Below are 16,055 nucleotides of genomic sequence, written 5' to 3'. Positions count from 1 at the left end.
TACCCATAGAGTGAATTGGCCTTGGTTTTCGCTTGATAACAGGAAGGAAGGAATTTGCCTTATTAACCATTTGGGGATGCTATTATCTCTTTCATCTGCCCCTGCTGTTCCTTCCTTGTCCCTCCAATGCCGAGCGTGCAGGCCTAAAGCTCTGCCCCACCTTTTAGCTTGCCCATTGAGTGCTTGCTTCGCTGCAACTCTCGAATTTGGAGGCGCAACTTGCTCAATCAACCACCAAACGCGTCAGACGCGACCGCGCAATTGCCATCGCATTCTTCCATTCCACCAGCGGATTGCCCAGTACTTGCCGAGCCGGGACTGCGCATAGCACATCACAAATATCGAGCATGTCACAACAACCGTTATCCTCGTCGGTGCAGCCGACCGACATCTACGGCGGAGGTGAGCTCCAGCGCAAAACTTCTTTCCGACAATGCCTCCTACGCATCCCCTCGCTCGATCGCTAACCGTCGCAGATGAGGTCTCTGCCCTTGTTCTCGATCCCGGCTATTGCAACACCCGCGCGGGGTACGCGGGGGAGGAGATGCCTAAGCAGGTCATCCCGTCCTTCTATGGCCATATCGACGGCCGCGACCTCTTTGGCGACCCGGTAATCACGCCGCGTGCCGGTTTCGAAGTGCGCAACTACATGAACCGCGATGGCCTCGTCGAGGACTGGGACGCCGCCACCCGCGCCTGGGAACACGTGCTGGTCAACCGCCTGCAGCCTCCACGGCCAACCCCTCCGAGCAAGAACAACCTCAACGTGGGTGACGACGGCGACGTGGAGATGGGAGAGAACGGCGCCAACGAAGACGCCACCGATGCGCTCGAGAAGCCGCTCGCCGAGAACCCCCTGCTCGTCAGCGAGGCGCCTTGGAACCCGGCCAAGGCCCGCGAGAAGGCGATCGAGGTCTGCATGGAAAGCTGGGGCTGTCCGGCTTTCTGGCTCAGTAAAACCCCCGTCCTGGCTGCCTTCGCCGCCGGCAAGGCTACCGCCCTCGTGCTCGATGTCGGCGGATCGAACACGAGCGTCACGGCCGTCCACGACGGTATGGTGCTCAAGAGGTCTGTCCAGCGATCGCCGGCCGCGGGAGTCTGGCTGAGCGGCCAGATCCGCTCCATGTGGAAGAACAACGAGCCAAAGGTCGACATCGTGCCGACTTTCATGGTCGAGAACAAGAAGCCCGTCGAGGCCGGCGCCCCCGCCGACGCCAGGCTGCGCACCTTTGACTTCCCCATCTCCGACTCGTTCCGCGCCTTCGAGGAAGAGCGCGTGCTCACCGAGTTCAAGGAGTCGGTCGTTGAGGTATGGCGGGGCCCCGGCCGGTTCATGGCCCCCGGGAACGAGGACTACGCCAAAAGCCAGCCGGGCCGCGTGTTCGAGATGCCCGACGGCTCCAACCAGATGTGGCGCGAGCAGCGCTTCCGCGTGGCCGAGGGCATGTGGGACGAGTCTGCCGCGTACCCGGCCGTCGGCGAGGAGGCGACCCTGACCAAGGCGCAGACCATTCCTGCCCTCATCAAGGCGGCGTTGGACGGGGTCGACGTCGATCTGCGGCCGAACCTGCTCGGCAACGTGGTCGTCACGGGGAGCACCAGTCTGTTGAACGGGTTCAACGACCGGCTCAACCAGGAGCTGACGTCCATGTACCCGGGCCTCAAGATCAAGATCCACGCGGCCGGCTTGACGAGCGAGAGGCGATTCGGCGCCTGGATCGGAGGGAGCATCCTGGCCAGCCTGGGCACCTTCCACCAGATGTGGATCTCGAGGAAAGAGTACGACGAAAACGGGGCGGGTATCGTGGAGAAGCGCTGCAAGTAGAGAGGTCGCGTTACAACAGGAGCATGTGGCGAACGGCTAGCAAGCCATGGTATGTGGGAAACGGGCACGAGATGAAAACTCTAAGGATTGTCAGAAAGATGACGGTGCCAGTGGCAAGAAGTCAGTATTTTGTAACGCTCAAGGTTTCGAAAGATGGCGTATGGAGTAGTCAAGGGATGGGACAGGTAACTGGCCTCCGAAGGGGGACAAAAAAATACGGGCCGGTGTTGTTGCTGCGCAGTATTCGTAATTGTGATCAATAAGCCCCCCCTTTTTATCAGAGAGCTTCCAAACCACCGGTAACTGGCTTTTCAATCACGCTCGGACGGCATGCTCTACATATTACCACCCACGCCATCTGGGCCACACATCGATGACTTGGTCCTCGCGACCCTTGTTCCTGCTGTCGACAATGAGATACCAGTCAAAGCAAGCGCCGGCGATGCAGCTGTGGTTGGGCCAGATGCGGACTCTCTGCCCATACTGAAGCGGGACTTCGTCCTCTTTCTTGCCCTGCCAGGTCAGGATGCCGTGCTCTTGGCTGATACGGCCTACCTGCCAGCCGTCGTGGACCCGCGGGAAGTCCGGACCGGGCACCGGGTTGTTCAAGCCCCATGGCATCAGAAACCCCCAGCCGTGATAGTCCTGCCCCGGCACCTCACCCTTATCCGCGACGGGCTCACGGCCAAGGGCGAGGGTGCCGGCGGTGACGAGGGCTTCAGTCGTACCGTTGGCGCCGCGACCGGGGTAAACTGATCCGGCGTATAAGTAATCCATACTAGTACAACCACTTCAACCATAGCCGTGTGTGATGGTCCACTTACTTGAAGCCACTTCTGCGAGCACACTGATCGCGATATCATCTACCGTCATCAACGACGTGTCCCTGGCATGCGTAGCCAGCTGCTGCATATCCAACGTCGGACTATCTCAGGTTAGCAGGCTGCCCAACTAAGTCGGCAGATCCAAAGGAGAAAGGAAAAAGAAAGAAAAAAAGAAAAACATCAACGTACTAGACCCCGGCATGGACCTCCAGTGCATAACCCTGGCCCTTCAAGTCTGCAACCAACCTCTCCACCTCACCCGTCTTCTCGTCGGGTTTCCCGCCACCGGTCCCCTCGGAGCCAGCGAGCAGCCCGAACTGCTGTACGACCGTCGCGGTCGGCGTCGCCCCGACCGACAGGACCAACTCCGTCTTCGCCCCGTTGTTCCTCCTGCGGGCGGCGACCTCGGCGGCGACCCCGGCCAGGCCGCGGAACTCGGCAGCCAGGTAGGCCAACGCGTCGGCGGCGCCGCCGCGCGCCCCGTAGCTGTGCCCCGCGTGCGAGTACAGGCCGTGCAGGGCGCACAGACCGCGGGCCTCGGCGCCGAGCGCGGCGTCGACGAGGGCGGAGCAGGCCGGCGTGCCGGGGGCCACACCGGCGCGGCCGTAGGAGGTGTCGATCTTGAGGAAGACCTGGGGCGGGTGCGGGAAGGGCGCGGGCACGGAGGCGAGAGCGGCCAGCTGGGCCGGGTGGTCGATCATCAGCGTCAGGGAGCCCGGCCCGAGGGCGGACGCGAAGGCGGCGAGGCGCGGGATGCCGCTGGGGAAGAGGGGGAAGGAGAAGAGGACCTGCGCGCGTTCCGAGGAGGTCAGCGGGAAGGGGGGGCGCTTGCAACTGGACGCGTACGCACGTACGTTGACGGGCCGGCCATGGGACTGGTACTCTTGCAGCAGGGGTAGGATGTTTTCCGCCTCGGTGATGGTCGAGACGATCAGGGAGACGGCCGAGGTCCGGGTGTCGCCGACTTGGAGGCGTGTGAGTTCAGTGGTCTGGGCCGGAGTTGGGCTTCATTTAGGGACCGGTATTCGACGGGAAAGGCTTCATTCACATGGCGAGGCTCACTTTATGAGACTTGATATGTGCCCGCCACAAGAGTCCCAGTCTTTCCGTCGCCTCGAGCATGCGTTCGCAGTTCAACTCGAGCTTCGCAAGATCCAGCACTATCGAGGGCATCGGCACTTCGCTGAGCGTCTTGCCCACGAACCGTGATCGAAGCTGGGTTTTGAGCTCGGAATCATCGCGTAGGGGGGCCGCCATCGTGACCGAGGCGATTCGGTGTGCTGGATGGACTATACGTATGTATCGCACCCTTATTACCTCTGAGGACAACCTGAGCTCAGTGGAGGTGACTGAGGGGTTGGAGTTGCCAGCATGAACTGCGGGGATGAAACTGCGGTTGTGGCCCACACATCAATCATCATTACATTAAAATACTCTTTCAGCGGAATCAAGTGTAAAAAAAAAGGAAGGCGCGCAACACATCGCACTTGAAGAAGCGCCATTTGTGGCCGGGTTTAGGCGCCCTTATAGCCTACCATTCTGGCCGTGGTTCCCTAACGGGAGCCGGTTCTCCGTTTTGGTTCCGACACCATTGGATTGTGTCAAGGAGAAAACAAGCACAAGTTACAAGGCACCATCAAACACCACAAGCGAACGTGGGAAACTCCTCGAGTTTTCGTAATCTATCGAAGGTAGGAGCAAGTCGCCGATCTGAGTTGGTTCGATACACACCCGTTTCTCGCGCTACTGAGGTTGTCACCATTCGCAGCGTGCAAGTGAAACAAGAACGGCTAGTTCCATAACAAGGGTCTTCAAGGTAGTGAAACTGTATTGTAATCAGTGCTTCGTGTAATTAATCCAGTCGTTGCGGCCCCACCCCAGTTCGAGACCCACATCCTGACCGCGCCGACGGCGCCCCAATGCTTGGCAGACCTTCTTTGAACTGCGTACGCGGTAACAAGCAGCAGGGCTTCTCCAACTCGCTTCGATCGGTCGGCCGCCCCTTCTTTCTGCGCAACCGCCGCGAGTCGCTGCTGTATTAGACTCTGTCTTGCACACAGCGCCGCGTCTTGCTAACGCTGCTAACACTCCAGCGTTGAGTATCATGATCTAGCAGTCCGCGCCTCGCGCAGCGCCCGGAGAACGTCGAGGCCATCGCGAAACCTGATAATCCGACGCCGACATCATCATGGCTCCCGACGGAGACCCCGACTTTGACACTCTCAACGATGAGGATTGGAAAGTTCAAGAGGCCCGTGATGATGCCGCTATCCAAGAAATTCAGAAGGGCCTCGCGAGCGGCGTCGGCGAGTTCCTTAGCAAAATCGAGCAGGGCGCCTCGTTCGATCAGGCCGGCAAGGCCGACGATGCCGTCGACTACGAGGATATCGATCTCAGCGACGATGAATTACCCGACGAGGAACCTCCCGCGAGCGGTGCTAGCGGCGAGGGCCCCGGCTTGACCGACGATAATGACGACGACGACGACCTGTTTGGCGAGAACTTGCCCTCGTCGCCCGCGGGCGCCAACGGTGATGTCGCGTCGTCCCCCCATCCGATGAGCGCCGACGATGAAGACCGCATGGACGTTGACGAGCGACCGCGCGAGTCTCTCGAAGACCTTATCGCTCTCAACTTTGATCACGGGCCGAAGCCGAGCGACGCAAACCAAGATCCCAATATCCCGCCTCCGGCCGAGAGCCTTGCCGAAGCCGTGAAACAAGCGTTCCCGGGATTCAAAGAAAATGCCGTTCTGCCCTGGAACCAGATCCTCCGCCCGAAGCAGGCTCACTGGATCTCCAAGAAACCCGTCAAGCCACCGAAACCGCTGGTACCAACAAAGCTCAGCCTGGATCTCGAAGCCGACCAAGAAAAGCTGTTCCGAATCCCCGGTCCCGCTCAGTCATCCGTTTACCAGAGGATTCGGGATGCCGAAGGCCGCGGCCTCATCTCCCTCGAGGAACCCGAGCCGCTCGAACAAGCGGACCTCGAGGTCTTCAACTTGGAAGACGATTCCGATTCGGAGGTCGTCGGAGGCTACACCCTCCGTGACATCGCCCTGGTGTGTGACGACTGGGATTCGATGATCCGCCTAGGCGACACCCTCCCAAATCGGGCCCCGTCCCCGGCCGAATCCGAGCACGTCCCCGACAATATGCTCATTAAGACTGAGCTTGACGGCGATGATGAAGATTGGGACAGGATGTTCCTCGACGCCCCGCCTAAGAAGCGGCGCAGGGAGACTCCAAAGGGCCTTCCTCCCATTCCGCGGTTCACCGCGCCCAACTTTGACAACTTCGAGGAGGCCACCTCTAAGCTGGGCAAGCGTGTCATTCTCGACATGAACGATCCCTATCTCCTTATTGATGATGTCGAATCGGAGCGCGTCGCCAAGAGACGCAAGGTACAGCACAAGATGGTGCGGATGGCCAACGGGCGCCTCGGCCGCGACCTGTCGCAACGGTTCAACTTCTCATCGGACACCGCTTACGACGCGTTGAAGGAGAACAGCCAGAGCAAGGTCCGCGCTACGCTGGCCTCCATTCCGGTCGAGCACAGCATGACAGCAAAGAGGCTATCGTGGCCCTACTATAAGGTGAAGCTGTCCGCCAGCGATCCTCACAGCTACCATCGGCCCCAGTTCCAGCCGAAGAAGGACGCGTTCACTTTTGTCAAGTTCAAGCCTCCGACCGTGAAGAAGAAGAAGCAGCTCAAGGGCAAGCGCATACCGGAAATCTTCCAGACTTCTTCGGATCTCACCATGAACGACAACTCGACCGCGATTCTCTTTGAGTACTGCGAGGAGATCCCCATCGTCCTGTCCAACTTTGGCATGGGTCAGAAGATAATCAACTACTACCGCCGCTCCAAAGGCACCGATGCCAGGCCGGAAAAGCGGGAGCTTGGAGAGCCCTACATCTTGATGCCGGAAGACCGCTCGCCCTTTGCCATGGTCGGCCAGGTCCACCCCGGCGAGACGGTTCCCACGCTGCACAACCAGATGTTCCGTGCTCCCATCTTCAAGCACACGCCGAGGAGCACCGATTTCATCCTGGGCCGGAGCACCACGGGCAGAAACGGGTCGACGTGGTACCTACGCAACATTGATCACCTCTTCGTCGTGGGACAGATCTTGCCGTCGATGGAAGTGCCCGGGCCCCATTCTCGGCGTGTCACGAACATTGCCAAGAACCGGCTGAAGATGGTGTCTTACCGGCTTTTACATCGCAGTGATAACGTGACCTTGACCGACATCACTCGCCATGTGGCCGACTCCAACGAGTCGCAAAACCGTCAGAAGCTCAAGGAGTTCCTGGTCTTCCGCAAGGAACAGAGGAACTGGGTGCTTCCCGAAGGCGAGGAACTCATGCCCGAGTCCGAGATACGAGAGCTCGTCCGTCCGGAAGAGGTCTGCCTTCTCGACGCCATGCAGGTGGGAGCGCACGAGCTTGAGAACGGCGGGTACGAGATCAACGACGCAATGTTCAAGGACGATGACGTGATGGAGGGCGACGAGCTGCCGCCGGATGCTCTTGCTAACAAAATGGCTCCGTGGCGGCTCACCAAGGCCTTCATCGACGCCAGCCACGGCAAGGCTATGATTGCCGTTCACGGCCCGGGGGACCCGACAGGCAAAGGCCTCGGCGTCAGCTACCTACGAACCTCGATGAAAGGCGGCTTCCTGGAGCAGCTTCATGGTCCACTTGCGACGTCTGCCGATGCCATAGAGCGACAACGAAAGGCCAACGGCGGCCACATGTACAATGTCAAGAACCAAGACAACCTCTACACCGAGTCCCTGAGGGACATTTGGAATCGGCAGAAGCAGAGCCTAGAAGATACTCAGGAGCACGACGACGACGACGTCCTTGCCCAAGAGGACGAGGACGAGCGGTTCAACGTGCACAGCCAGCCGGCCCAGTCCGCGGCCGCCGCCGACGGCCAGAGTGTGGTGAGCCAGAGCCAGGCTAGCGCCCTGAACTGGCGCAAGCTGAAGATCATCCGCGAGGTCAAAGGCGAGAACGGCGAGGTTCAGATGGTCACCGAGATCGTGCACGACCCGGTCGTCATCGCGCAATATAATAAGCGGCGGCGGCAAATGGAATTCGAGAACATTGAGTAGGTGTCGAGACGGTGGCCTGAAACAAGCAAACAGCGCTGACCGATGAGTAGCATCTACAACGTCCAGCTTACCGGCGATCCGGAGAAGGATGAGCTCATTCTCGAGAAGTAAGTGAACCAATCGGCCCCGTCGGAGCATGAAATGCTAAATGGAGCATAGGGCCCGCATCGAACAGGAGCGCCTGGAAAAGAACAAAGAGCGGCGTAAGAAGCGCGAGAAACAAAAGAAGCTCCAGCAAAAGATGCGCGAAGGTGGTATTCCTGGCGACGACGACTCGCCCGAGCCGTCTACGGAAAAGGTGACTGGCACAACCAGGAAGTGTGCCAACTGCGGCCAGGTCGGCCACATCAAGACCAACAAGAAGTATGTATGCCCCTGCTCTGGGAAGGAAGCACCTCGACCCCGTAACAAAGCCCTGTCCGATGGCGGCAAGTACCCAAAGTTTCGCAAGCGCGACGGTTGGCGGCCTACCCAGAACCCACGCATGGGTGACAAGTTTTGGGATCCCCGTTGCTGGGACAAGCGCTCCTTCGAGGACAACATGGAGCCACACCCGCCTTCCAAAGGCAAGGAGAAGCACGTAACGTGGGAAGATGCCGAGGATTGGGGTTCTGGCGACGAGTAGCCTTTGACCTCTGAGCCAGACCCATTCTTTCTCGCGTAGACAGAACCGCGTTACCGGAGGAAACAACCAAGGCTTGTTAATGAGGAGGCTCAGTGAGCCTCGGAGTCGGAGCCAACTAGTTACCTCTCGTGAGCTCAAGGAGCTCAAGAGGGAGGACTACCAGCCTAGAGAGAGAGAGAGGGAGGGAGGATCAGTTGTCCTCCGAGCCAGGCTCTATTCTTCTGCTCTTTCTTTTCTCGCTCATTCCTTGTTCTATTTTCCATTCCACAATGAGGCCGTGTTCACCAAAACCGTTCTGCTGACACTCGATATCAAAAAGACTCTGCCCACTCCTCAACGGCTCGCAACCGCGCAACCAGAACCCGGACGATACGGCCAGCTTGGGCTCCACCAATGCTCCAGTTGCTGCGAGCTTTGTCAACCTTGGCTGAGCTTCTATAACAGCAGCTGGCGGGCTGGTGCATCTGCTCAAGCAGTGTCGAATTGGTGCTATGTGTTAGCAGATGGTTCACGGTTGGGTTTGGAGCAACGGCAACCGGCATCGAGAAAGGGGAGACAGGGTCCCAGCGGGTCCGTCTGTCGATCCGCGATGCGATGCCAAGCAAAGACTCGAGTGGGTTTTTCGAGAGTGAGGCGTTTGGTCGAAAGTATCTGGGAGTTTTGGGGGTGACGAAGTGGCTTAGCTTATGCTACGGTTAATGGACATTGAGAAGGGTTATGGGGAAAGGCGGCAATGACAGTGGGAGATTGTCATTGGCCCTACATTTGTTGTTCTATGCCCGCCTTCTTCTCTTCTGGGGTCTCGGCACAGGCGTTCAATGGGCATACACGGGATGCGATGGCAGGATCTTGTTGGCCACGTGTGGATGGCAAGGATCGACTGGGAGAAACGCGACTCGGGGCCTGGTGGTTATGTATGTGGGAATTTCTCCGACGGTGTTGGGGCATGCATGCTTTGTATGGGTTTCCAAAAGAAAGAACGAGGAAACAATACACCTCAAGAGCCTGGTTATGGTTATTGCCGATCATGGGATGACTTGCACATGAAGAAATCTGTCACCATCTGCAACATTACGCGGCTGTATCTGTGTATAGTTCCCCTTCCCTATGTCCACCCCTTGTACTGTAGGTCCTGTCCATGGCCCGTTCGTCAGTCGTCGGGTCATCCGGCATAAGTGCGGCAAGGCCACCCTTGGCCGGGCCATATGGTCCGCCCGATCTGGCGGGTTTACCGTTGGAACGGTTGAGTGTGACGGGGGTTCCCGGTCAGGTGTGTGTTTTGGGGGGGGGGGGGGGGGGCCGGGTTGGTCTGTGGGAGCTGTGCCATGTAGCTGCATGTGGGATGGCACTTCGAGATGTAACTACAGTACTTCGTACGTCCCGGCGCTTGCAATCAGGGTCACGTATCTCTTTCCCGTAGTGTAGTGGAGGCGATCAAGTCTTGGCTTTCTATCCCCTGCTATCTTGGTTACCCTATTCATTATGCAGAGTCGTCATCTTCGTGATCTAAGGTGGGAACAGGAGGGGGGAGTGATAATCAGTCCTAGAACGTGTAGGTGGTAACCGGTGGGTGGTAACCGGCGGCAGCTGGGCCAGGGGTTTGTATAGAAAGACTAGTTGATGAATGAATAACGATGTGTGTGACCTGGACTTTCTGAAGTGAGGGTTCTATTACGGAGTAGCCCAGGACGAGCAAACCTCCGGTATTACTATGATAATGTATATCAGCACTTTGTGTCTGACCACTAATTACATGGCATGGCTCCTTGCTAAATCAATGCCGCCCAACCAGCACCGCGATGTTTAATTTAAAACACATGCTTCGGGTCAACATGTATTCGGATGAAGACGTCGACTGCTAGCAGGAACAGAATAAGCAGAAGCGGGTGTCGACAAGAACAACCGACCGACGGCAGAAAGCTCGTCAGATGGTTGGTTCTATGTAGTGAAGGGTTGGGTTGCTGGGGTAGGATGTGGGCGCAAGTCAGATGATCCAACAGTGGAAAACATCGGCTGCAGTGCGACCAGCAACGCATGAATCTTGGGCCTTAATCGGCATGGGAACCGTCTAAACTAAATTTTGGTCGTCAGTACCACAGTATACGGAAGGAATAAGATCGGACGGGCGACGTTCAGGATGACCAAAGGTTCCATGTCGCCGAAGGGTCTCGAGAAACACAAGAAGAGAGCTGCAAGTGATTGTGCTAAAAAATAGCTAAAAATAGTATGTAGCTTTGCATTGGTGTGCGCAACACCCGCAGTAACTACTCGTAGTGCGAGATCGAAAGCGGGCAAATCGCACATTTTGCCCAATCGCAGCCATTTAGCCCTCTCGGCGCTTACAGCCGCCAACCAGCACTCGGCATGAGTCAAACCCCACCAGCCACCGGTCCAATCGCTCTCGACGGGTCTTCAGCTGGAATGACGCCACCGAGGCTTTGCCCACATCTCCGGTCGAGAAGCTCTCTGCGGCAGGGATCCGACCGCGGGAGGGTGTGCAAGAGGTGACGACGAACTGACCGCATCATGAAGTGTCTGGTTGGTTGATGGTGGACGCGGTGCAACCGTAGCCCGCGGAACGCAATCTCGAACGCGTTTCCGTTTGTGGACTTGTCGTCTTGTGTAGTTAACCCCTGGCTTCGCGAACCGATGTTGCGATGGAATCTCCGAGCTCGCGTTCTTGGCACTCGGAACTCGCTCACCCTGAGAAATGTTATTCGGCCAGGGATAACGAAATAGATCCCGTCTTTCCATGCATGTCATGCTTCCCCTCGGACAAACAGTTGCATGCGATGCGCAACTTGAAATCCGCAAATACTAGTAGTGTGGTAAAATTGCCCTTGCAGAAGGTAAGTAGTATAAACTGCACGCAAGTGGGCAGCCGAGGCCTTTGGCTGAGCAGAGCTGTTGCGCTGTGGAGGCGGGCGATCATCACAGCCCTTGTCAGACCGCAATCCGGCGCGTCCCCGGTCCGAGATGCAGCAGTCGCTGAGGCTCCAGCCACAAAACATCTTGCGGCTCGATGGTTACTATAAGTTGTTTTGCCCAACGCCATCTGGCAGTCGTTCAAGTACAACTTTAGTACAACTTTAGTACAACTTTTTACTGTTCCGAGGCCTATCTCTGAAATCCTGGTCTGGTCTAGTTAGATGCGGATCGATTGTGCAGTGTACACACAATATGTCTGAGCTCAATGAAGAGGAGGGCACGGAAGGCTTGTTCAGGGCCGACACGAGATTCCCTCCGGAGTAACTACCAGCTGCCGGCTGCGGCGGAGTCCATTTCCTTTGCAGCACCCAGTGCTGCAGATCGAGCCTTGTTAGTTAGTTGGCTCCCCACGCGAGCACTACACACTGCGGAGCACTGCACTACTAAAACGACCTAAATTTGCATGAACAGACACCCACTTCCTCCGCCTCCGGCGACAGTCTGCTATCATCATGGAATGCTCACATACAATGTATGTACGACTCCGGTTCTTGATGGCACGATTTTCCCTCGCACGATGCGATCGTAGCAATTGACAACAGTCGCTTCCCCATTTAGTGCTTCGAATTTCGCACGGCAAGACGACCTAGCCTGGTGTAGAAGTTGTCTCGGAAAGGCATATATATATGGTCATGCTACCTGGTTATATTGATTTGGTATCCTGCTTCCAAAGTCATGTCAATCGCTGATATACGTTACAAAATTTCCGGTAGTTAGCCCTACTAGTGTAGTGTAGGTTTTGGTCCAGCACTTCTTCGTTGCGAGCTTGATCCCATGCTTTTGTCACTATCACTATGCCAACACTCGTCCCTCATCTCGTTGTCTCTTCCGTCCACTCGTCGTATTATGTCTGCCGCACTTCTTTCCTTGAAAAACTCTTAGATTGAGGCCGTGGTCGAACTGGAACTTTACACTGCTCAGTTGACAATCACCGCCCTCCCCCCCCCCCTTCGACCCAGCCACCCGACGCCCGGAGCAAGTCGAAGCAACCTCATTTTATGTACAGAGTAACTTACGGAGCACGGATTGGCTAGAGGATTCTCATTTCGAGGGCCTGCGTGAAAGACCCGCATCCAGCCAATCGCAGCCATGTTTCGGCTTCTCCCTCCCAACCCACCTACACTAATCCGTACACTACTTGGTGGGTCTGCCAAGCCTGACTCGTGGCTTTCCGGCTTTTTCTGCCCCATGTTGCAGCGGGTCCCCATGCTGAGGGTCTCCCCCCGGGGTCTTGCCTTTTCCCTCCCACCGCCCACTCTCTCTGCCCACCTGCCGGCCTGCACACCTCATGTCTCTTGTCCTCTGAACTTCTGCGGATCTATTATTAGCATCACCAGATCCAGTCTCGACGTCGAACCGCTGCACAAGCGTCGCCTCAGGTACCCAAGTATCTTTTGGCTACCCTTGTCGCGAACTGGAAAATCGGACGTCGCTCGTCGAGATTCACGGTCGCTCTCTGCTCGCAGCGCACAAAAAGGAAGACCGCGGCCCCAATCTCGCCATTTGTCGCGTTCCGTGAAGGTCCGGTGTTTGAAGTGGCAACGCAAGCCTCCAGCACCAGCACCAAGCAGCCTCCAAACCCCCCCCCCCCCTCCCCCAAAGACCACTAGTCCCGTCTCGAACAGCTGCGCTGTCGTGCAGAACGCTGTTGTCACCATCACCGACGCCCATTTCTGGGTGTGGACAAGCCCATCACGCTGTCCTCTGATCGGGAGTTCAGAGCTCACGTTGCCGGAATCCAAGCACACAAAGCCTTAGTGTCGCCGACGCTTCGGCCGTGGCACCACCGTCACGATGGGTCGCAGGAAGATTGATATCAAGCCCATCAAAGATGAGAGGAACCGCTCTGTGTAAGGCGCTCTTTGCAACCCCGAATCCCCGTCGCCCACCGCTAACTCTGTCCGCTTGTGATCAGCACCTTTTTGAAGAGGAAAGGCGGCCTCTTCAAGAAGGCTTATGAGCTATCAGTGCTCTGCTCCGTCGACGTGGCCGTCGTCATCTTCGGCAACAACAAGAAGCTGCACCAGTTTTCGTCTCGGGACATGCGCGAGATGCTCCAGCGGTGGACCTTGGTAAGCAGCTCAACCCGTGGCCCGATTCCACATATACACACGCACACACACACACAAGACTAACACGGCACCGCGACAGCACGGTGAGCCCAATGAGTACAAGATCCCGGCGGATTTCAACGGCGGAGCCGACGACGATGACGACGATGACGAAAACGGCAGCTCGCCGCAAGGCGAGGGCGTGGATCCTCAGATGTACCCTCCTCAGTTCCAAACTCAGCCCCAGTTCCCCGTCATCCGAAATCACACGGCTTCGGCATCGCCCCCGATCCCCAATGGCGTGTTTGGGCCCCGCGGCCACACCCCCCAACCCCAGATGGCGTCCCGGCCCTCGTCGCGCAACGACATTCACCGAATGGGGGCGAACATGGTCGGCCAACCAGTTGGTCCTCCCGGGTCGCAACCGGGTGCTGTGAACGGCTTCTCCCGGTCTTACATGCCGCAGACGGCCATGTACAACGCCCAGAACCCCCACAATATGCCACCAAACATGCCTCACGGGTTGCCGCAACCTCACCCGCAATATTCCTACCCGCAGCAACAGCCGCATCCGCACCAGATGCAGCCGTACGTGGACGAACAGCGAAGAGCGTCGGGACCTGCGACTTTCCCTCATCAGCCACCGCAGGGTCAACAGCCCGGACGCCATTCCGTGTCCCCGCCGCAGCCTCCCGCTCAGCTGCCTCCCCAGCCCGTTCCGCACATGTCGCCGCCGGCGCAGGCACAAGCCCACCCCATTCAGAGTCCGCCTCAGCAACACCTGCCGCCCCCTCCCCCGAACCAACAGCACGAAGTCCCCCACATTTATGTTCCAACCCAGGAATCGCCCGCCACGGAGCCCGCGCCCGCGCCCGCGCCCGCGCCCGCGCACGCGGAGCCGAAGCCGAAGCAGGATCTAGTGGAGAGAGCGCGTCAACCGCTCCTCCTGAACACCAACGTTAAGAAGCAACCTCCGCGCAAGGGAGGGAGCATTTTCACTCCGATTGAGGAGAACAAGTCGATCCTTCAGCAGCATCTAGCCGCGTTTAGCCGTCCCGAGGTCAAATCAGAAGCACCACCGTCTAGCAGATCACAGTCGATAGACGCGGGCAGTGCGCCGAAAGGCAGCAATCCGAGCTCGCCACCATCGCTGCCCCGCATAAACACGCAACCACAACAACCTCAGATCAAGCGGAATGGGTCGCTGGGGACAATTCCCGAGACCGTCTTCACCCCTCCCTCGCGGTCCAACAGCCTCCGCGTCGGCGGCAGCAACCCGCGGCCGCAGTTGAAGGTGCGAATCCCGGACGAGTCGGACGGAGGCAGCGCTACAAACGGGTCGGCTTCCCCGCGGGGCACGACCGCGACCGACATTACGTCGCAGCCCTCGCGACGACCTACGGATTCGCATTCGTCAGGCGTCGTCCTGCCGCCCCCCTCCCCTTCGGCCTCCGCAACCCTCCTCTCGGCAGGTGCCACCGGCCCTCCCAACCCATTTGCCCGGCCGCCTCCGCATCAGACCATTGAGACGCCCGTCTCTTCCCTGCCGTCCCGCTTCCTCGGAGACGGCCTCATGCCGAGCCCCAACCCTTTCTACGCAGAATGGGGCATGAAGGGTAACGAGCACAACACCCTGAGCCCGCTGACCTGGTCCACGCCTGTCGCCGGGATGGGCCCGTCCTTCCTGCGGGAGGATCTACCCCCGCTCAAGAGGAAGAGCCCGGAGCCTAGCGGAAATGGCGGGGATCACGAGACTTCCGGTGAGGCGTTGGGCGCCGATGCCAAGAGAGTAAAGGTTGATCACTGAGAAAGCTACCAACACTTCTCTTTTTTTTTTTTTTTCTGTTCGTTATCTTGGGGGTCCTGTTCACGTATTGGGGGGTTCTCTTCTCTCGTTTTTTTTTCTGTCTCCGGTTTATTCGTTGGTATTCTTCCGACATGTACCATATTGAGGATATCCCCCTTGTTTTCCTTCTCAGTATAGCTTTTCCTACTTCTTCTAGGGATGGGGTCCGGATCTGTGGGTTCCGTCATTTTTTTTTTTTGGGGGGGGGGGGGGATTTGTTTCGTAACGGCATTGGGATCGGCGTTGATCGAAGAGTTTGAAAAGGTCGCGAGGATAGGCAATGAATGAACGAGGCTGGGAATGACCTGGATTGAGATTTGGACTGGCGTCTTGTTTGAGGGCATCTCTGTGAGGGGAGTGACACGCGCAAGAACATGGGCGCGGTAAAGTTTGAGAAGGCGGCGAATGGGCAGGCGTCAAAAATAGTTACCAAGGTTTTACACACAAGTGACAGCTGCCTATGATCCAAACACTTCTAAGCTGAATTGTCCCTGGCGATGCAGATGATTTCTTGATCAGATGCCTGCCTCCCGGGCATACGAGAGAAGCGAAGAAAAGACGAGAAAAACCCAAACCTCGCAGCACCTCTGCGGAGGTGGATGCGCCTACAAGTACGGAGTACTCTGCACGCCACAGTTAACGGGCGCGAGGTTATCAGGGGGATCGGATCGGGCGGGTCGGTTCCCGCGTGGCGGCGCAGTTGGTCGCACACTAGAACTTGTCTTGGCCTCCTCCACTCCGGGCTGGACATGCGGCTGTGTTTATCGTAGCAGT

At 57.8% G+C, this 16,055-nt stretch overlaps 4 protein-coding genes across 4 annotated transcripts; 3 read left to right on the top strand and 1 right to left on the bottom strand.

The window, feature by feature from the left end:
* The first annotated feature begins 118 nt into the window (after positions 1-118).
* Positions 119-1,996, top strand: MYCTH_2295253 (ARP4-like protein). Its single transcript, XM_003658834.1, has one exon. It carries the CDS (start codon positions 434-436, stop codon positions 1,823-1,825), a length of 1,392 nt encoding a protein of 463 aa, XP_003658882.1. The 5' UTR covers positions 119-433; the 3' UTR covers positions 1,826-1,996.
* On the bottom strand, positions 1,997-4,081 carry MYCTH_2295250 (uncharacterized protein). Its single transcript, XM_003658833.1, has 5 exons — positions 3,712-4,081; positions 3,504-3,638; positions 2,839-3,437; positions 2,650-2,750; positions 1,997-2,577 (listed from the first exon to the last, which is right to left on the bottom strand). The coding sequence occupies exons 1-5, from the start codon at positions 3,904-3,906 to the stop codon at positions 2,168-2,170; spliced, it is 1,440 nt and encodes a 479-aa protein (XP_003658881.1). The 5' UTR covers positions 3,907-4,081; the 3' UTR covers positions 1,997-2,167.
* A 518-nt stretch (positions 4,082-4,599) lies between these two features.
* MYCTH_2295248 (TAF1-like protein) lies at positions 4,600-8,553 on the top strand. The gene is made up of 3 exons (XM_003658832.1): positions 4,600-7,767; positions 7,822-7,878; positions 7,931-8,553. The coding sequence occupies exons 1-3, from the start codon at positions 4,838-4,840 to the stop codon at positions 8,394-8,396; spliced, it is 3,453 nt and encodes a 1,150-aa protein (XP_003658880.1). The 5' UTR covers positions 4,600-4,837; the 3' UTR covers positions 8,397-8,553.
* A 4,083-nt stretch (positions 8,554-12,636) lies between these two features.
* Positions 12,637-15,469, top strand: MYCTH_2295245 (uncharacterized protein). The gene is made up of 3 exons (XM_003658831.1): positions 12,637-13,234; positions 13,300-13,456; positions 13,536-15,469. Exons 1-3 carry the CDS (start codon positions 13,179-13,181, stop codon positions 15,240-15,242), a joined length of 1,920 nt encoding a protein of 639 aa, XP_003658879.1. The 5' UTR covers positions 12,637-13,178; the 3' UTR covers positions 15,243-15,469.
* Positions 15,470-16,055: the final 586 nt, after the last annotated feature.

This window comes from Thermothelomyces thermophilus, chromosome 1 (genome assembly GCF_000226095.1).
Source record: "Thermothelomyces thermophilus ATCC 42464 chromosome 1, complete sequence".
Taxonomy (NCBI): Eukaryota; Fungi; Ascomycota; class Sordariomycetes; order Sordariales; family Chaetomiaceae; genus Thermothelomyces; species Thermothelomyces thermophilus.
This window is presented reverse-complemented; position numbering and strand designations above follow the sequence as displayed.